Source organism: Bombina bombina, chromosome 1 (assembly GCF_027579735.1).
Source record: "Bombina bombina isolate aBomBom1 chromosome 1, aBomBom1.pri, whole genome shotgun sequence".
Lineage (NCBI taxonomy): Eukaryota > Metazoa > Chordata > Amphibia > Anura > Bombinatoridae > Bombina > Bombina bombina.
The window spans coordinates 689621300-689642733 of record NC_069499.1 but is presented as its reverse complement, the minus strand read 5'-3'; the positions used below and the strand labels follow the sequence as shown (position 1 = coordinate 689642733).

At 43.4% G+C, this 21434-nt stretch overlaps 1 protein-coding gene across 2 annotated transcripts in view; it reads left to right on the top strand.

The window, feature by feature from the left end:
- UPF3B (UPF3B regulator of nonsense mediated mRNA decay) overlaps nucleotides 1–15372 on the top strand; it is a 186700-nt gene extending 171328 nt beyond the window's left edge. For both annotated transcript variants that reach the window (XM_053699197.1, XM_053699196.1), the window contains exons 9-10: nucleotides 13846–14146; nucleotides 14551–15372. In XM_053699197.1, coding sequence (XP_053555172.1) covers nucleotides 13846–14146; nucleotides 14551–14697 — 448 coding nt within the window. In that variant the 3' untranslated portion in view covers nucleotides 14698–15372. The remainder of the gene's footprint in view (nucleotides 1–13845; nucleotides 14147–14550) is intronic.
- Nucleotides 15373–21434: the final 6062 nt, after the last annotated feature.

The window sequence follows — 21434 nt, the reverse complement described above, 5'->3', positions numbered from 1 at the left end:
GAACAGGGTCTGGGATTTTACTCAAATCTGTTCGTAGTTCCCAAAAAGGAGGGAACGTTCAGGCCAATCTTAGACCTAAAGTGCCTAAACAAGTTCCTCAGGGTTCCATCCTTCAAGATTCGCTCCATTCTTCCCTTGGTTCAAGGTGGTCAATTCATGACAACCATAGACCTAATGGATGCGTACCTTCATGTTCCCATACACAGGGATCATCACAAGTTTCTGAGGTTTGCCTTCTTAGACAATAACTTTCAGTTTGTAACTCTTCCATTCGGCCTTGCTACAGCTCTCAGAATTTTCTCAAAGGTTCTGGGAGCTCTGTTGGCGGTAATTGGGTCTCAGGGCATCGCAGTGGGGGCCTTATCTGGACGATATTCTAGCTCAGGCGCTGTCTTTTCAACAAGCAAAATCTCATATGGCGATTTTGTTGTCTTTTCTTCGCTCCCACGGTTGGAAGGTGAATCTAGAAAAAGTTCTGATTCCAGCTACAAGAGTACAGTTTTTAGGGACCATAATAGACTCTCTTCTAATGAAGATTTTTCTAACAGAGGTCAGAAAATTAAAAATCCTCAAGTCTTGCCTAGCCCTTCAGGCCTCTCCGCGGCCGTCAGTGGCCCAATGTATGAAGGTGATTGGCCTGATGGTAGCCTCTATGGACATCATTCCATTTGCTCGGTTCCATCTCAGACCTCTGCAGTTATGCATGCTAAGACAGTGGAACGGGGATTATGCAGATCTGTCCCCGTGATTAGATCTGGATCAGGCGACAAGAGACTCTCTTCCGTGGTAGTTGTCTCAGGATCATCTCTGAAACTGACTGCTTGGAGATTGAACGCTTAATTTTATCTAAGCGTGGATTTTCTGAGCCGGGCAATGAGACCTTGATTCTGGCTCGTAAGCATGTGACTCGTAGGATCTACCACAAGATTTGGCGTAAATACTTGTCTTGGTGTGAATCCAATGGATACTCTTGGAGTAGAATCAGGATTCCTAGGATTTTGTCCTTTCTCCAGGACGATCTGGAGAAGGGTTTGTCGGCGAGTACTCTGAAGGGTCAGATTTCGACATTGTCTATTTTTTTGCATAAGCGCTTGGCGGATGCGCCAGATGTGCAGTCTTTTTGTCAGGCCTTTGTCAAGATCCGGCCTGCGTTTAAATCGGTTACTCCTCCTTGGAGTCTTAATCTTGTTCTTAAGGTTTTACAGCAGGCTCCGTTTGAGCCTATGCATTCCTTAGATATTAAGTTGTTATCTTGGAAGGTTTTGTTTCTTGTTGCTATTTCTTCTGCTCCATGAGTTTCTGAACTATTGGCACTTCAGTGCGATTCTCCTTATCTTATTTTTCATTCTGATAAGGTGATTTTGCGTACTAAGTTTGGTTTCCTGCCCAAGGTTGTCCTGGTCAAGAATATTAATCAGGAAATAGTTGTTCCTTCCTTGTGTCCTATTCCTTCTTCTCATAAGGAACGTTTGTTGCATTACCTAGATGTTGTGCGAGCTCTAAAATTCTATCTTCAGGCGAATAAGGACTTTCGTCAGTCTTCTGCATTGTTTGTTTGCTTTTCTGGGAAACGCAGGGGTCAGAAAGCTAGGCTACTTCTTTCTCTTTGGCTAAGGAGTATTATTCGTTTGGCCTATGAAGAACGCTGGACAGCAGCCTCCTGAGAAAATCACAGCTCATTCCACGAGTTCTGTTTCTTCTTCCTGGACCTTCAAAAATGAAGTTTCTGTGGAACAGATTTGCAAGGCTGCAACTTGGTCATCTTTGCACACTTTTTCCAAATTCTATAAATTCAATACTTTTGCCTCAGCTGAGGCTTCTTTTGGGAGAAAAAGGTTCTTCAAGCAGTGGTGCCTTCTTTTCCTGTCTTGTCCCTCCCTTATAATCCTCTACCTTGAGTATTGATTCCACAGTAATTATGATGATCCGTGGACTCACCGTGTCATTAGAAAAAAAAACAAAATTTATGCTTACCTGATAAATGTATTTATTTCTTGACACGGTGAGTCCACGGCCCGCCCTGTATTTTCAGACAGTTTCTTTTTTTATATAAACCTCAGGCACCTCTGCACCTTGTTACTTCCTTTCTCTCCTTTCCCTTTGGTTGAATGACTGGGGGATTGTGGGTACGGAAGTGATACTTAACATCTTTGCTGTGGTGCTCTTTGCCTCCTCCTGCTGGCCAGGAGTGATATTCCCAACAGTAATTATGATGATCCGCGGACTCACCGTGTCAAGAAAGAAAGAAATTTATCAGGTAAGCATACATTTCGTTTTTAAGTAGTCTTGTCAGCCTCTCAGTGAGAGCATTGACGAAAGTTAGGGTCTGGAGATGCAGGGAGAGTCTTTCTGCGAAACCATCCAGACTCGTATTAACAGCTCCTAAGCAATCAGTGTTGACGAGTTTCACTGCCTTCTTTCATCACTCAAGTCCATGTCAGGAGCGACCCACAGCATAGATTCCGGTAAGATTGTTTCATTTTTTACACATATGGTAACGCTAGAAGACAGGGTCACAGTGTGGCTCCTTTTATCTGTATGGAATCAAGGGTTAATATCTCCTGAGGAGGGATTATTGAACAGTGGGGATTAATCTCATACATTTTTATTTGATTTATACTGCGTTATGTGTAAGAAGTTTTTGAGGCTCATAGGCTGAGGTTGGAACATAAAGGTGACTTTCACTTTAGAGCTGCGCAGCTTTACAAGCTTGGCACGCTTTTCCTTAGCGGAGGAGGTCCTAGGTTGCGCTCTATGTGACCGGGTGTGGTCGTAGTTTTTCTTCCTACTCTCTGACCGTGCTGGTTTACCTGGGTCATAGGAGGTGGCGAGTGCCCCAGCCATTGGGGGTATAAAGGTGCCGTTTTTATATTTTATATAAGATTCGTTATTGTTATATTAGGACATAGCCCATAGCTATGGAGGACTCTGAGGTTTTAGAGGGTACTCCCTCTATACCTAAGACTAATGCCTGTTTATATTGTGAGGAGGTGGAGGTATACCCGCCCTCTCAATTATGTTCCACGTGCCTAGAAAAAGTGATTATGTCAAAAAAGGTTAACATGTTTGATACCACTGAGCCTTCCACCTCTGAGGGGTCCCCGTCCCGTAAGGTGCACACCCTGCTTTCATCTCCTAATACACATGCAGTTTCCCATAGCACGCCTGATCCTCCATCTGAAAGAGGTCTTTTACCTCCAGACTTCACTGCGCAGTTACAAACGATGGTGTCTGCGGCCATTAGTGCTTTACCTCACCCTGCTAAGCATAAGCAAAAGGTCAAATATTGCTATCCTTCTCAGGGGTCATCATCTAGTTTATTGGCTATAGCCGATAGACGGTTATCTGATGATGAAGTTCTTTCTGATACTTCAGAGTGTGAACTTTCTGGGTTTGAATCGGCTGCCTCTAAGCCTCCGATTGCGTAGGAACCAGATTTTAGATTTAGGATGGAGCACTTGCGCTTTCTTTTAAATTAAGTTCTGGCTACCCTAGAGGTTCCAGAGGCCAAACTGCCTATAGAGCCTATAATTCCTAAATTGGATAGAGTTTACGAAGACAGTGTTGTTCATCAGACTTTTTCCTGTTCCTGTAAAGATGGCAAACATTATTAAGAACGAATGGGAAAGGTTTGGTTCTTCCTTCAACCCTTAGTCTGCTTTTAAGAAACTGTTCCCGGTCCCGGACTCTCAATTGGAGTTGTGGGGTTCTGTCCCTAAGGTGGATGGCACTGTCTCTACGCTTGTAAAATGCACTACTATCCCACCGGAGGATAGTTTGACGTTCAAAGAGCCCATGGATAAAAAGATGCAAACTCTGTTAAGAAAGAGGTTTCAACATTCGGGATATTTATTTTAACCAGTGGCGGCAGTTGCCGCGGTTGCGGGAGCAGCTACCTACTGGTGTGACTCCTTATCGGAATTGATCGAGGTGGAAGGTCCCCTTGATGATATTCTTGATAGAATTAAGGCTTTAAGAGTCGCTAATTCTTTCATTTGTGATGCGAATATGCAAATTATTAGTTTAAATGCTAAAACTACTGGGTTTTCTGTTCAGGCTTGCCGGGCTCTGTGGCTAAAGTCCTGGTCTGCGGACTTGACTTCCAAATCCAGACTCCTTTCCCTTCCATTCAAGGGTAAGATTTTGTTTGGTCCAGGCCTGGACTCCATTTTTCCATGGTTACAGGGGGCAAGGGTGCCTTCCTACTGCAAGATAAAAAGAACAGATCTAAGGGACAATCTAATCATTTTCATTGCTTTCGTTCTGATAAATCCCAGTGCCAGCAATCCTCCTCTAAGACTGAGCAACCTAAGACTTGGAAGCCGGCTCAGTCCTGGAATAAGTCCAAGCATAGCAAGAAACCTGCTGAGACTAAATCAGCATGAAGGGGTCACCCCCGGTCCGTCTATGGATCAGGTAGGGGGCAGACTTTTGCTCTTCTCAGAAGCTTGGTTCAGGGATGTGCAGGATCCTTGGGTCCTGGAGGTCATTGCTCAGAGTTACAGAATTGGGTTCAAGTCTATTCCACCCAAGGGCAGATCCCTTCTTTCAAATCTGTCATCAAGACCAGAGAAGAGGGATGCCTTTCTGGGGTGTGTTTGGTATCTGTCCTCCTTAGGAGTCATTGTCCCGGTTCCCATAGAGGAACGAGGCTTGGGATACTACTCAAACCTTTTCGTGGTCCCAAAAAAGGAGGGAACTTTCCGCCCAATTCTGGACCTAAAGTGCTTAAACAAGTTTCTGAACGTCTCCTCGTTCAAGATGGAGAAGATAAGGTTCATGACCACTATAGATCTGAATGATGCTTACCTTCATGTCCCAATCCACAGGGAACACTTTTTAGTTCCTAAGGTTTGCCTTCCTGGACCAGTTTATTGCTCTTCCGTTTGGCCTAGCTACTGCCCCAAGAATTTTCTGGGGGCTCTCTTAGCCGTGGCCAGAACCCAGGGCATTGCAGTAGCATACTTGGACAATATTCTGGTACAAGCATCAACCATTCGTCTAGCGGAATCTGTTCTCTCTTCTTCGATCCCATGGATGGAAGATAAATAGTTCTCTTATTCCAAGCACCAGGGTAGAATTCCTGGGCACTATAATAGACTCACTAGTCATGAAGATATTTCTTTCAGACCAGAGATGCTGCAAGCTGGCTTCAGCAGGTCTTGCCCTCCGGACCTCCTCAAGGCCCTCTGTGGCGCAGTGTATGGAGGTGATTGGTCTCATGGTGTCCAGCATGGACATTATTCCCTTTGCCAGGTACCGTCTCAGATCATTAGAGCTGTGCATTCTGAGACAGTGTAACGGCAATCATTCGGATCTGTCTCAACAGATCTCTCTGGACAACCGGTTGAGAGAATCTCTCTCTTGGTGGCTCTGTCCAGATCACCTGTCCCGAGGGCTATCCTTTGTAAGACCATCCTGGGAGATTGTGTCTACAGATGCGAGTCTCTCAGGATGGGGAGCAGTTTGGGGAGCCAAGAAGGCTTAGGGCCTTTGGTCTGGGGAGGAGAGCTCTCTTCCGATCAACATTCTGAAACTTTGAGCAATCTTCATTGCTCTGAAGGCTTGGCCCTGTCTGGGTTTGTCCCAGTTTATCAGATTCCAATCGGACAATATCACCTCGCTGGCGTACATCAACCACCAGGGAGGAACGAGAAGCTCCCTAGCAACTAGGGAGGTATCTCGGATTCTGGAGTGGGCGGAGACCCACAACTGTTCTCTGTCAGCGATCCACATTCCGGGAGTGGACAACTGGGAAGCGGATTTTCTCAGCAGACAATCCTTTCATTCGGGGGAATGGTCTCTCCATACCGAGGTGTTTGCGGAGATATGCAACAGGTGGGGACTCCGGAGATAGATCTCATGGCGTCCTGTCTCAATACCAAGCTACCCAGGTATGGGTTGAGATCCAGGGATCCTCAGGCGGAGCTAATAGATGCATTAGTGGTGCCTTGGAGGTTTAGTCTAATATACCTTTTTCTGCCATACCTCTCCTTCCTTGAGTAGTGACCCGCATCAAGCAGGAGCGGGCATCAGTGATACTGATTGCTCCATCGTGGCCGCGAAGGATGTGGTTAGCGGATCTAGTGGGGATGTCATCTTCTCCATGGAGGTTACCTTGTCGCAGTGATCTGCTGGAACAAGGTCCTTTTGTTCATCAAAATCTAGATTCTCTGAGACTGACTGCGTGGAGATTGAACGCTTAGTCCTAGCCAAGAGAGGTTTCTCTGAGTTATTGATACTCTCATTCAAGCTCGTAAGCCGGTTACTCGTCACATCTATCATAAGGTGTTGAGGACCTACTTATTCTGGTGTGAAGAGCGTGGATTCCCCTGGCATAAGGTCGGGGTTTCCAGGATTCTTTCCTTTCTTCTGGATGGTCTGGAGAAGGGCCTTTCTGCTAGCTCCCTTAAGAGACAGATTTCGGCCCTATCTGTTTTACTGCACAAGAGGCTCGCTAAGCTTCCAGATGTCCAAGTCGTTTGTTCAGGCTTTGGCTAGAATCAGGCCTGTGTTTAGATCTAACGCTCCTCCTTGGAGTTTAAATCTTGTTCTTAAAGTTTTGCAGAAGGCTCCATTTGAGGTTCTTTTTCTACTGGCTATTGCTTCGGCACGGCGCAGAGTCATGGCTGCCTTGCAATGTGAGCCTCCTTACCTAGTGTTTCTGTCAGGGTTTTTTCCCTGCTGTGTTTGCCATGTGCTGCTGGCAGCAATTTTACTCACCTCTCTTGCTGAGTCTGGTGCAGTGTGTGTGATGCTGCTCATTTCCTGCACGCCCTCTTATGGTCAGACTGGTGTACATCATCCGTGTGAGACAGGTTGCAGTCTCAGAATTGTGATGTCATCACTTATTATTTAAAGGGCCTCTGTTCAGTATGCTTTGCCCTTGCGTTGTCTCAGACCTGTTTGTAAGTTCCAGTTCCTGTGTATTACCTGGCTGTCTGACATCCCTCCTGGTTCCTGATCCCTGGCTTGTTCCTGACTCTGCTGTTCTCCTTGTTCCTGATTCCAGCTCGTCTGACTACTCGCATTGGCTCCTGACTCGGCTCATCTGACTACCAGCTCTGGTTTAGACTCCTGGCTTATTTGACTTGTGGACTTTTTATTATTTTTTATTAATAAAGGTGTGATTATTTTTGCACTTCTCGTCTCAGTCTGATTCCTGGCACCCTGACATTACGCAAGGGCCATGAATCCTGATGGTGCTAATAATCCACCTTTATCTACCATCATTTCCAGGATGAATGAACAGGATCACCGTTTGGATCAATTTGCACTAGCCCTGCAAACCCTGCTGATTCGCACTGCACATTTGGACCAAAGTGTCCCGCAAGTTGTAGCTGCTCCTGTTTCTGCTGCTGCACCTAGTCCTACCAGGAGCATGTCCAGTTCTGCACCTCTACCTCAGCGATATGGAGGTGATCCTATTCAGTGCAGAGGGTTTTTGAACTAGGTGGGCATTTACTTTGAGAGGTTACCTCAGGCGTTTCCCTCTGACAGAGTTAAGGTGGGATTTCTCATCTCGTTACTCTGACATAGCTCTTGCCTGGGCTAATCCCTTGTGGTAGACTAATAAACCTGTGATTTCAAATTACCCTGAATTGTGGCCTTCTTTCGAAGGGTATTTGATGTTCCGGCTTGCTCCTCCTCTGCTGTTAAACAACTCCTGTCCATTCAGCAAGGTACAAGATCTGTTGCTCAGTATGCCATTGAGTTCCGTACGCTTGCCGCAGAGGTAGGTTGGAACAATGAAGCCCTTGTTGCCGCCTTCTTTCATGGGCTCTCTGAGGTGATTAAAGGAATACTAACTTTTGCTGACCTTAAGCAAAACGCACTCAACATTAGACATTGCAATTTTAATAAAAGGTACCTTTTCATTTTGAAAAACGAAGCTCCCTTTAGCATAAAAATAAACTTTTATTTTCTGTCAATGACGTCGTTATCCAGCCCTCAAATGTGGGCCGTCTAAGCAATAACATACTTGCCAATCTTATGGCCAGTATTAGCATGTAATTTAAATACATTTTCGTCACTCAGCGCATGCGCAATTGTTTTCTATTAGTCTCGCATGCGCATATTGGCACAGAAGCCGACATCGCTGACAACAGACAGAAAATAACGCATGCGCACATTAAATTTCAATCTATCCGATGACGTTGCATGAAATCGCGCATGCGCATTGCGTCCGGTAGTCGCCATCTTCCAACTGGAGTTGTCCTCCAGGATTGGAATACAGCTACGGATTATAAATCAGTGGGTTTGGAAAACAATTAAAATTAAAAAAGTGATATATTGAAAACGAATAAGATTTCAAATAGGATGTACATTGAAAAAAGATTTATTTAACGGTATACTATTGTTACAACACGAGAGTATATTTGACTACAGTTGCCCTTTAAAGACTAAATTACTGCCAGAGATTTACAAGAGGATCTCGAGGCATTGGTGTTGTTTTTTTGTTTTTTTTTTATCATAATTGACATCAGACTCAGAGAGAGGCCCTCTTTCAAGGAGCGCTTGCGGAAGCCTCCTGTTCCGTTGTCTCCTACATGTTCGTTCCCACCCATGCCTCCCTCTCCTCCCAAGCCTCCTGGTCCCGAGTCACCAGGTACTGCTGAGCCAATGCAGTTGGTATTCATGATACTCTCCGCGGCTGAGAGGGCTTTTAGGAGGAGGGGGGGCTCTGCCTCTATTGTGGGTTACAGGGCCACCTTTTAAAGTCTTGTCCTACACGGCCAGGAAACGTTTGCACCTAAGGTCCTGTCGGGGGCAGACCTTAGGTGGTTTATCCTCGTCCCCGGAACCGCTAAAGGAGAAACCTTTGGTCACGGTTGTCCTTTCCTGGGTGGACTCCTCCATAGTCACCCAGGCTCTTGTTGACTCCGGTGCTGCGGGCTATTTCATCGACAGTGCTTTTGTATCAAAGCACTCCATTCCTGTTTTGCCTCGGTCTGTTCCGCTTGCTATTGAGGCCATTGATGGCAGGCCCCTTCAGCCCACACTCATTACTCACGAAACCGCTCCGTTATCCATGGCTGTTGGGGCTCTACATTTTGAAACCCTCCAGTTTCAGGTGATAAACTCTCTGCATTTTCCAGTTGTTCTGGGTTATCCCTGGCTCCAAAAGCACAATCCCAGTCTCGACTGGCGCAGGTCCGAAATTTTGTCATGGTCTCCGCAATGTATTTCCACTTGTCTTCATAAACCAGTTAAAGTCTTGTGCACTTCTTCGGTATCTCAATTGCCAGAGGAGTACCGAGAGTTCCTAGACGTTTTTGACAAGGTGGGTGCCGGTACGTTGCCTCCTCACCGGTCTTATGATTGTGCCATAGACCTGCAACCCGGAGCCATTCCTCCTTGGGGATGGGTTTACACTCTGTTGCGAAGAATTGTGCTATGGAGGAGTATGTTGCCGATGCTCTGTTGCGGGGGATCATCCGCAAATCCTGCTCTCCTGCAGGGGCTGACTTCTTTGTGAAGAAAAAGGGTGGCGAGTTAAGACCATGCATCGATTATAGGGGTCTTAATCGTCTTATCATTAAGAATGCTTACCCTATTCCTCTCATTACGGAACTCTTTGACCGCCTCAAGGGAGCTACGGTCTTTTCTAAACTTGATTTGAGAGAAGCGTACAATCTCGTTAGGATCAAGGAGGGCCACAAATGGAAAACAGCATTTAGTACCAGGAGCGGGCATTATGAATATCTTGTAATGCCCTTTGGCCTATATAATGCTCCTGCTGTTTTCCAGGAATTTATTAATGATGTCCTACGAAATATGTTGCAACAGTGTGTTGTGGTGTACTTAGATGACATCCTCATACACTCACCCACACTTGAGGCTCATCGTTCTGATGTCACACGGGTTCTTCAGAGACTACGTGAGAACGGCCTGTTTTGTAAACTCGAGAAATGTGAGTTCCATCAGACTCAAGTAACCTTCCTAGGTTATGTTATCTCCGTTGCCGGGTTCTCCATGGATCCTGACAAGTTGTCTGCAGTGGGCTCGCCCAGTTGGTTTTCGCTCTATTCAACATTTTTTGGGCTTTGCCAATTACTATAGAAAGTTTATTAAAAACTTTTCTTCCTTGGTCAAACCTATCACAGACATGACCGTAAAGAGAATAATGCACTCCATTGGTCACCTACTGCCAATAAGGTCTTTGATTGTCTTAAGACTGCCTTTGCTGCCGCTCCAGTTCTGGCTCATCCTAACCCTGTCCTGCCTTTCGTTCTTGAGATCGATGCGTCTGAGACTGGAGTGGGTGCGCTCTTGTCTCAACGTCCTACGCCTGACGTTTTTTTGTATCTGTGCGGTTTCTTCTATAAGAAATTGTCTCCAGCGGAGTGCAATTATGAAATTGGCGACAGGGAATTACTGGCCATAATTTTGGCACTCAAGGAATGGAGGCATCTTCTCGAGGGTACTAGCGTACCAGTGCTTATCTTACTGACCACAAGAATTTAACTCATCTATCCAAAGCAAAACGTTTGTCACCCCAACAGGCCAGATAGGCGCTATTTTTGTCTCGGTTTAATTATGTGGTCTCCTATCTGCCTGGTAGTAAGAATGTTCGGGCTGATGCCCTCTCGACAATTTTCGCCTCTGTCCAAGGAGGAGTCTGTACCTACTCCAGTTATACCTCCTGACCATATTTTGCCATACGTACTAATTTGACTTTTCCCTTGGGAGAGGAGATCCTGGCTGCACAAACCAATGCACCTCCTGAGAAACCTAGTGGTAAGTGCTTTGTTCCTGAGAATCTTTGAACTAAACTTTTGCACACTTACCACTATCCTAAAGCCGCAGGCCACCCGGGCAAGAACCAAATGATTTGGTCTGTCACTCGAAAATTCTGGTGGCCAGGTCTTCATTCTGATGTTGCTGCGTATGTTGCCTCCTGCACAGTTTGTGCACAGAATAAGACTCAACGTCTTCCTGTAGGTCTTCTTCAACCTTTTGCTAATGGTGAGCGTCCTTGGACACATCTTTCCATGGACTTCATTGTCGAGCTCCCTGTTTCCAGTGGCAATACTGTTATCCTTATGGTGGTTGACCTTTTTTCTAAAATGTCACATTGCATTCCCTTGAAGAAGCTGCCTACCGCTCAGGAGCTTGCTTCAATTTTTGCCCGGGAGGTCTTCCGTTTACATGGGTTACCCAAGGAGATAGTGTCGGACCGGGGTAGCCAGTTTGTCTCCAGATTTTGGCGTTCCTTTTGTGCTCAAATGGGAATCCAGCTTTCCTTCACCGCGGCATATCACCCTCAATCCAATGGGGCTGAGGAATGGTGTTATCAAGCTCTGGAACAGTTCCTCCGTTGCTATGTCTCAGATCACCACAATAATTGGTCTGAACTGTTACCTTGGGCAGAGTTTGCTCGTAATAGTGTTATTAATGCTTCCTCCCAGTTATCCCTGTTCATGGCGAATTATGGGTTTCAACCATCCTTGTTGCCCGATTTATTCATATCTCAAGGTATTTTGGCTTTGGAGGAGCATCTCCGCCAACTCAGTTCTACGTGGGTGCAGATTCAGGATTGCCTTCATCGTTCTATGCAGCGCCAAAAGTTCCAGGCTGATCGTAGGTGTCTGCCCGTGCCTGAGAAGGTTTGGCTGTTCTCCCGCAACATTAACCTTCGTGTGCCTTCCAATAAACTGGCTTCCCGTTATGTTGGTCCTTTTCGAATACTCCGACGGGTCAATCCTGTGGCCTACGCTCTTGACCTTCCTCCTGCAATGCGCATCTCCAATGTTTTTCATGTCTCCCTCTTGAAAACATTGGTTTGTAATCTGTTTACCACTGTGTTGCCTCGTCCCCGTCCTATCGCTGTTGACAACTATGAAGAATATGAGGTCAGCAGCATTATTGACTCTCGTATGTCTCGTATGGAGGGGCTACGGTCCGGAGGAGCGTTCATGGGTTCCCTCCTCTGATGTTTATGCTCCCGCCCTCCTCCGTGCCTTCCATGCCCGTTTCCCTAATAAGCCTTTTGTCCTCCCGCAGGGGAGGGGTCGTTGACGGGAGGGTACTGTGGGGGGTTTTTCCTCTGCTTTGTTTGCCATGTGCTGCTGGCAGCCATTTTACTCGCCTCTCTTGCTGAGTCTGGTGCAGTGTGTGTGATGCTGCTCATTTCCTGCAAGCCCTCTTATGGTCAGACTGGTGTACATCATCCGTGTGAGACAGGTTGCAATCTCAGAATTGTGATGTCATCACTTATTATTTTAAGGGCCTCTGTTCAGTATGCTTTGCCCTTGTGTTGTCTCAGACCTGTTTGTGAGTTCCAGTTCCTGTGTATTACCTGGCTGTCTGACGTCCCTCCTGGTTCCTGTTCCCTGGCTTGTTCCTGACTCTGCTGTTCTCCTTGTTCCTGAGTCCGCCTTGTATGACTACTCGCTTTGGCTCCTGAGTCGGCTCATCTGACTATTCACTTTGGCTTCTGACTCGGCTCGTCTGACTACCAGCTCTGGCTTAGACTCCTGGCTTATTTGACTTGTGGACTTTTTATTTTTTGTTATTAATAAAGGTGTGATTATTTTTGCACTTCTCGTCTGTCTGATTCCTGGCACCCTGACAGTTTCATGCTGATAAGGCTGTTCTTCGTACTGGGTTAGGTTTTCTTGCTAAGGCCGTTTCAGATCGCAACATCAATCAGGAGATTGCGATTCCTTCCTTGTGTCCTAATCCTCCTCCTTCAAAGGAACGGTTACTTCATAATTTTGATGTGGTTCGGGCCTTGAAGTTCTATCTTCAGGCTATGAAGGAGTTTATACAGACTTCTTCTTTGTTTGTTGTCTATTCTGGGATGGGTAGGGGGCAGAAGGCCTAGTGAACTGCCTTATCTTTTTGGTTGAGGAGCATTATTCGCTTAGCTTATGAGACAGTGGGTCATAAGCCTCCTCAGAGGATTAAGGCTCATTCAACTAGAGCAGTGGCTTCCTCTTGGGCCTTCAAGAATGAGGCCTCTATGAATAAGATTTTTAGGGTGGCTACCTGGTCCTCCTTGCATACCTTTTCTAAATTTTACAAGTTTGACGTTTTTGCTTCGACTGAAGCAGCTTTTGGGAGAAAAGTTTTGCAGGCTGTGGTGCCCTCAGAATAGGGTCCGCCTCCTTTTTATGCCCTCCCGTTCTTTTAGTGTCCTCTGGAGCTTGGGTATATGTTTCTCACAAGTAAGGAATGAAGCTGTGGACTCTCCTCATATTAAAAAGAAAAGCATAAATTATGCTTACCAAATATTTTCCTTCTGTATGAGGAGAGTCCACGGCCCGTATTCTCTGAAGGGCGGACCTAAATTTTGTGTTCTTCTGGCACCATTTATACCCTGATATGTCTCCTACTGTTCCTTGTTACCTTGGCAGAATGACTGGGATATGTCTTTGCCTCCTCCTGGTGGCCAGATTCTGTATTCCCACAAGTAAGGAATGAAGCCGTGGATTCTCCTCATACAGAAGGAAAGGAAATTATCTGGTTAGCATAATTTTATGTTTTTCACAGATGTGTATAACTTTAAAATATTTTCTATTTGGTTTATAGAATATGGAAAAAAATATCTTTTTTTTTCCCCATATTCCCAAATAAGAGAGGCACAAAAAAAAGTTAGTATTTGTATTGAAGTAGTCACACTATGCCAGTAACACAGATAAAAAAAATTATGTTTAGTGTAATCTTTTGTCCAAAAAAAAACAATTTCCTTTCTCGGAAATGTTAACCTAATTAATACTGTTTCCAACACAAGTAAGAGAGAGAAGTTTATTTTTAATTCTAAATTGTTAGTCCATGAATTTAATGATTAAGAACCAGTATATAGTATTTAATTTAAAATATTATAATTTCTATAAGCAGAAATGAAGAAGAATATGTGAAGGATTACAGAGAGAAAGATTATGAAAGGGAAAGACGACTAAGAGAAAAAGAGAAGATGAGGTATCACGAGGATGATCGCAGGAAGCCCAGGGACCGCTATGAGAAGGATAGATGTTTCAGGCGAAGAGATGATGATTATAGGAAGGATAGAGAGGTGGTGCGGGAGAGAGGACGGAAACAAGAACAAAACGACTGTCCCCAGAACACCGACAAATCAGAACGAATAACCAGGGACGAGAAAAAAGAAGATGCAGCCAAAAGAGATCGTATAAGAAACAAAGTGAGTTTTTTTTTTCTTCTATATTCTTGCCAATTTGACTTTAGTAAGTGCTTAATAGATTCCTTCCGATAGCTTTAAAAATTGCACAAATCCCTAAATATGAGTGTTAATGGATAAAGGGAACTTGGAGGAACATTTCTTAAATATCACGTTTGTAGTGTATATATTAAACATTCCTAGTAGAGGCTAAAACGTTATGGAAACCAACAAAACAAACCTAAGCTACATATGTTCCCGTTTTCCCTCTGAGTAGCACAGTGGTTTATAGCTTTTTACTCTATGTTGTGTACAGCTTTTTTGTATCTTTTGTGTTTGTTTTTTTCTGCTTGAAAAAACACCTACGTTATGTGGGGCAGATAAAAAACCTTATTTAGTATTCTACTTTTCTTAACCATTTCAACCAGGATCGCCCAGCTATGCAGCTATACACGCCTGGAGCAAGGAGCAGAAGCCGCTTGACAGCGTGTGATGAAAGCCCAGTTAAATCTTCAGATCAGACCACAGAGAATAAACAAGAGTGTGAGACCAATGACTTGGGAGAGGGCGAGTAAGGAGGAGACTTGGTGCGTTTTGCTGGTCATAACTACCAAAGAACACAAACTCAGCAATCCAGAAGTGCCTTCATAGAGGAGTCTGTAATCGGCAAGAGAAGAGTCCAGAGAGAAGTGTAGGGGCATCTGGGGAAAGCAAAGTGTAGCTCAGAGCCCAAGCTGGGTTCTTGTAGTGTCAAGATAACTAAGGAAATATATAGTTTTTTATTGCTGTAGAAGAGGCAGCAAGAGGTGGAACTTTGGTTTACAATCCCTGTCTTGTGGCCTTAATTAAACCAGAATCGTCCATTATTGTGTTGGCAAAGAATTATGAGAGAACAATATTTTGACTATTCAGCTCAGTGTTATATGTGCTGATTATCTTCAGCAGGCCCAGAATTTCAGTTTTGCAGTATAATTATCTATTTTATTACTTTTCATTGCAATGGACATTCTGAAGAAACTATAATCCCTGCTAAGATGCTGTAAAACAATGTAGTATTTTGAGTTTCTGAATTATTTTCATACAGATCTTTATTACATACAGTATGAGAGTCCTGCTTTAACATGGTATCAAGCAGTTAATTGCTTATTTTATCTGAATGTCTGCACCATATAAAACATCTTAAATGAATGTAACATACATGTTTTCTTAACTTTTTTTCTTTTCTAGGAAAATAAAAGGCTTTGAAATTAGATGGATTTTGTTTTTTTGTTTTGCAATTGTCCGATTTTGTTTGGTAAGAAACATTAAACTGCTGAGTACAACTACAGTAGAATGGTTAGTACTCGGCATGTTATTGGTTTTTCCTCCTGTTCCTGCAGCTGTCTTAATAGTTTTCTTATTTTAACCCCTTACAGGTATTAGTTAATGAAGCTCTGCACCTTTACACTGGGTGCCGCCATTTTGGAGCTTATATTTATGTAACTTTTAAAATGTAATGTTTCCACACTCAATTTTGTGAGCTAATCTGAAATGTACAGCTTTAAAAAAAACAGTAACATCACAGTACACTGCTTCTATCACAGGATGCAACAGTGCACAAGCTACAAGATGACGTTGCTGAGTATAAAATGCAGAGCTTTTACCAGTTGAATTCTGTAATGAGTTAAAGGGACAGTGTACACCAATTTTCATATAACTGCATGTCATAGACACTACTATAAAGAAGAATATGCACAAATACTGATCTAAAATTCCAGTATAAAATATTTTTAAAAACTTAGAAGCTCCCAGTTTAGCACTGTTGATGAGCTTAGGCTGGGACACCCAGTAAAAGGAGCTGAGAAAGCAGAAAGTGCAGACACCCCTCCCTTGCATATGAAAAGGCAGCTTACACAAAATGAAGCAAGCAGGAATCTGTAGACATCAGTATACAGCTGACACTGTGGGGCTTGGTTAGGAGTCTGAAAATCAGCACAAAGTTATAAAAAAAAATAAGCAAAATTATACTTTGTTGCAAAAACACTCCCAGATGGGCTATATAAATGGATCCTCTACAAAACATTTATGCAAAGAAAAATCTAGTGTACAATGTCCCTTTTAAGATAGAACGGCTTTAAATATAGCTGATGTTACAGGAGGAAAGACAATAGAATGGAGTGTAGTAACCATCCTACTGTAGTTGAAGGCAGGTGTTTTTTTTAATGTCCCTTTTTAATTATATAATATATACTTTTTTATCATATTGCATCCATTATAAACATCTAAGTACTGACTGCAAAGGGAAAAGCAAATGCAGTTTATAACATTAAAGGGACGTTGTATTCCATTTTAACTGTTGAAGTGTATTTAAAGGGACAGTCTACTCCAGAATTTTAATTGTTAAAAAAGATCGATACTTCCTTTATTACCCATTCCCCAGTTTTGCATAACCAACTCTGTTATATTAATATACTTTTTACCTCTGTGACTACCTTGTATCTAAGCCTCTGCAGACTGCCCTTTTATCTCAGTGCTTTTGACGGACTTGCATTTTAGCCAATCAATGCTGACTCGTAAATAACTCAAAATGCACTCGGATAAGAGGCGGCCTTTGAGGGCTTAGAAATTAGCTTATGATTCTAACTAGGTTTAGCTTTTAGCAAAGAATACCAAGAGAATAAAGCAAATGTGGTGATAAAAGTAAATTTTAAAGTTGATTAAAATATCATGCCCTATCTGAATCATGAAAGTTTAAAGGACCAGTCAACACAGTAGATTTGCATAATCAACAAATGCAAGATAACAAGACAATGCAATAGCACTTAGTCTGAACGTTACATGAGTAGTAGATTTTTTTTTCTGACAATTTTAAAAGTTATGTCTTTTTCCACTCCCCCTGTACCATGTGACTGCCATCAGCCAATTACAAATGCATACACGTACCATGTGACAGCCATCAGCCATTCACAAATGCATACACACTTATTCTTGCACATGCTCAGTAGGAGCTGATGACTCAAAAAGTTTAAATATAAAAAGACTGTGCACATTTAGTTAATGGAAGAAAATTGGAAAGTTGTTTAAAATGGCATGTTCTATCTGAATCATGACAGTTTAATTTTGATTGAGTGTCCCTTTAATGTTTACTAGACTGTCCCTTTAATTGTTTGCAAACAGCTCATTTACCTTTTGTTGTTTGGATTAGCTGCTTTTGTCTGTTAACCTTTTCCCGCCGTTAGGACGTTCCATGCCATCCTAACTACGCTGGGCTTTAGCTCCGTTAGGACGGCATGGAACATCCTAGCCATTTGGCTGTACTGAAGCCGACAACGCTTAAAGATTGGGATTGCGGCATCGAGGGCGTGCCTAGCATCATAGGGATGCCCCCCTGACCCAATCCCATCATTGGAATCTAATTTGTTTACAATTTAGTCCCGGCACGAAAAGGGTAAAATCACCACCTATACTGAAAATATAAATACAGATTTTGTAGATGAGCTATGTATACAGGAGACAGTAGCACTAATGAACCTCCCATAGGAGGTAGAGAAGAGTTTGTATCTGATATAGCTGGTTGTGCTCATTCCCCTTTATCATTTCAATATCTATTAGGCTGTGCGTTTATACAGAGAGAACCTGAACAAATTCAAGAATGAAACGTATGAGCTGTCCCATTTTAGGTTCAGCACCTGGGTAGCGCTTGCTGATTTGTAGCTAAATGTTGCCACCAATCAGCAAGCGCTATCCAGGGTGCTGAATCAAAAATGGTCCAGCTCCTAAGCTTTTGTTCCTGCATTTTCAAATAAAGATACCAAGACACCGAAGATTTAATAATAGTAGTAAATTAGAATGTTGTTTTAAGTAGTCGTGTCAGCCTCTCATTGAGAGTACTGGCCAATGTTAGAGTCTGGAGATGCAGGGAGAGTCTTTCTGCGAACCCATCCAGACTCGTATTAACAGCTCCTAAGCAATCAGTGTTGACGAGTTTCACTGCCTGCTTCTATCACTCAAGTCCATGTCAGGAGTGATGCTAAAAGACTGTTAAACTTGAGAGGCTGTGTTTCTGTTCCACGGCATAGATTCCGGTAAGATTGTTTCATTTTTTTATACACATTTGATAACGCAAGAAGACAGGGTCACAGTGTGACTCCTTTTATCTGAATGGAATCGAGGGTTAATGTCTCCGGAAGGGGGTTATTGAACAGGAGGGATTAATCACATATTTTTAATATCGTGTTTATGCTGTGACAATATTAAGATGTGGCTCAGGCAGATGTTGGAACGTACAGGTTTTACTTTCACTTTGGAGCGCTGCGCAGCCAGTTAGGCTTGGCGCGCTTTTAGTGGTGCAGGGGCGGTTCTGCGTGGCCCACCATGTGACCGGGTGTGGTCACAGTGATTCTCTTCTTCCTGACCGTGCGGTGTCTGGAGACGAAGCGGTTTCTCTCTTGGGCCTGGGTCATAGGAGGTGGTGAGTGCCCCAGCCATTGGGGGTATAAAGGTGCCATTTATCTTTGTCTTTAGTCCTTTTTCTAAGCGCAAGCTATAGAGGACTCTGATACGATAGAGGGTACTCCCTCTTAACCTAAAGCTAATGCCTGTCTATTGTGAGGAGGCCACGGTATACCCGCCTGCTCAATTATGTTCAACATGCCTTGATAAAGTAATCTTATCAAAGAAAGCTAATATGTTTAGTACTACTGAGCCTTCTACCTCTGAGGAGTCTCCTTCCCATGAGGTGTGCACCCTACATTCATCTCCTAATACACATGCAGCTTCCCGTAGCACTCCTATTCCTCCATCTGGAGGGGCACAGACGGCATTGTCTGCAGCCTTTATTGCTTTACTTCGCACTGATAAGTGCAAACGAAAGGTTAAATATTGCTATCCTTCCCAGGGGTCATCTACTAGCTTATTGGATTTACCTGATACAAGATTATCTGATGATGAAGACACCTCTGATACTTCAGAGCATGCTCTTTCTGGGTTGAAATCTGCTGCTTCTAAGCCTCCAGCTGCGGAGGAACCAGACTTTAGATTTAGGATTGAACACTTATGCTTTCTGCTAAAGGAGTAGTTGGCTACTTTAGAGGTTCCAGAACCTAAATTACCTGAGGAACCTTGCATTCCTAATTTAGATAAGGTCTACGAGGATAGGGTTGTACCACAGACTTTCCCAGTTCCCGTAAAGATGGAGAACATTATTAAGAATGAATTGGAAAGAATTGGTTTTTCTTTTTCCCCTTCTTCTTCCTTTAAGAAATTGTTCCCAGTTCTGGACTCTCAGTTAAAGTTGTGGGGTTCCGTCCCTAAGGTAAAACGGTGCTATCGCCACGCTTGCTAAACGCACTACTATCCCACTTGAGGATAGTCCGTTGTTTAACCCCTTAATGACCGGACCATTTTTCAATTTTCTTACCCTTAATGACAATGGCTATTTTTACATTTCTGCAGTGTTTGTGTTTAGCTGTAATTTTCCTCTTACTCATTTACTGTACCCACACATATTATATACCGTTTTTCTCGCCATTAAATGGACTTTCTAAAGATACCATTATTTTCATCATATCTTATAATTTACTATAAAAAAAATTATAAAATATGAGGAAAAAATTGAAAAAAACACACTTTTTCTAACTTTGACCCCAAAAATCTGTTACACATCTACGACCACCAAAAAACACCCATGCTAAATAGTTTCTAAATTTTGTCCTGAGTTTAGAAATACCCAATGTTTACATGATCTTTGCTTTTTTTGCAAGTTATAGGGCAATAAATACAAGTAGCACTTTGCTATTTCCAAACCACTTTTTTTCAAAATTAGCGCTAGTTACATTGGAACACTGATATCTGTCCGGAATCTCTGAATATCCCTTGACATGTATATATTTTTTTTTAGAAGACAACCCAAAGTATTGATTTATGCCCATTTTGGTATATTTCATGCCACCATTTCACTGCCAAATGTGAGCAAATAAAAAAAAATTGTTCACTTTTTCACAAATTTTGTCACAAACTTTAGGTTTCTCACTGAAATTATTTACAAACAGTTTGTGCAATTATGGCACAAATGGTTGTAAATGCTTCTCTGGGATCCTCTTTGTTCAGAAATAGCAGACATATATGGCTTTGGCATTGCTTTTTGGTAATTAGAAGGCCACTAAATGCCGCTGTGCACCACACGTGTATTATGCCCAGCAGTGAAGGGGTTAATTAGGGAGCTTGTAGAGACCTTGAAGGGTTAATTTTAGCTTTAGTGTAGTAGACAACCCAAAGTATTGATCTAGGCCCATTTTGGTACATTTCATGCCACCATTTCACCGCCAAATGCGAGCAAATAAAAAAAAAAGTTAAATTTTTCACAATTTTAGGTTTCTCACTGAAATTATTTACAAACAACTTGTGCAATTATGTCACAAATGGTTGTAAATGCTTCTCTGGGATCTCCTTTGTTCAGAAATAGCAGACATATATGGCTTTGGCGTTGCTTTTTGGCAATTAGGAGGCCACTAAATGCTGCTGCGCACCACACTTGTATTATGCCCAGCAGTTAAGGGGTTAATTAGGTAGCTTGTAGAGAGCTTGCAGGGTTAATTTTAGCTTTAGTGTAGAGATCAGCCTCCCACCTGACACATCCCACCCCCTGATCCCTCCCAAACAGCTCTCTTCCCTCCCCCACCCCACAATTGTCCCCGCCATCTTAAGTACTGGCAGAAAGTCTGCCAGTACTAAAATAAAAGGTGTTTTTTATTTTTTTTTAATTATTCATCTGTGATGGACCCCTGCCTTAGCCCCCAACCTCCCTGATCCCCCCAAACAGCTCTCTAACCCTCCCAACCTACCTATTTGCCACCATCTTTTCCACCAGTTTTCCCCAAAAAAGAAAGGTTGTTTTTTTTTTCGTTTTTTTTTCTTAAACAGCGGTTTTCTGTAGTGTAGCTGCCCCCCCACCTAACCCCATCCCCCTACCCTAGCAGATCCTATTATTTATTTTTTTTAAAAAAAACGTTTTCTGCCTCCCTCTCTCTTCTCTAGTCATTGGTGGTAGCGGTTGCTGCGCGCGCGCGCGCCCGCCCGCAGGCCCCCCCTCCGCACGCTCCCAGCATCCGGCGTGCACAAAGCACTTGAAGGAACCGGATGCCGGGGAGCGATGGGCCACCCACCCGCCTCCCTTGTAAGCTCCCACCCACCAACGGCACCATCGCTACCGGTGCAGAGAGGGCCACAGAGTGGCTCTCTCTGCATCGGATGCTTTTTAAAGGGTATTGCAGGATGCCTCAATATCGAGGCATCACTGCAATACCCTGAGAGCTGCTGGAAGCGATTGCGATCG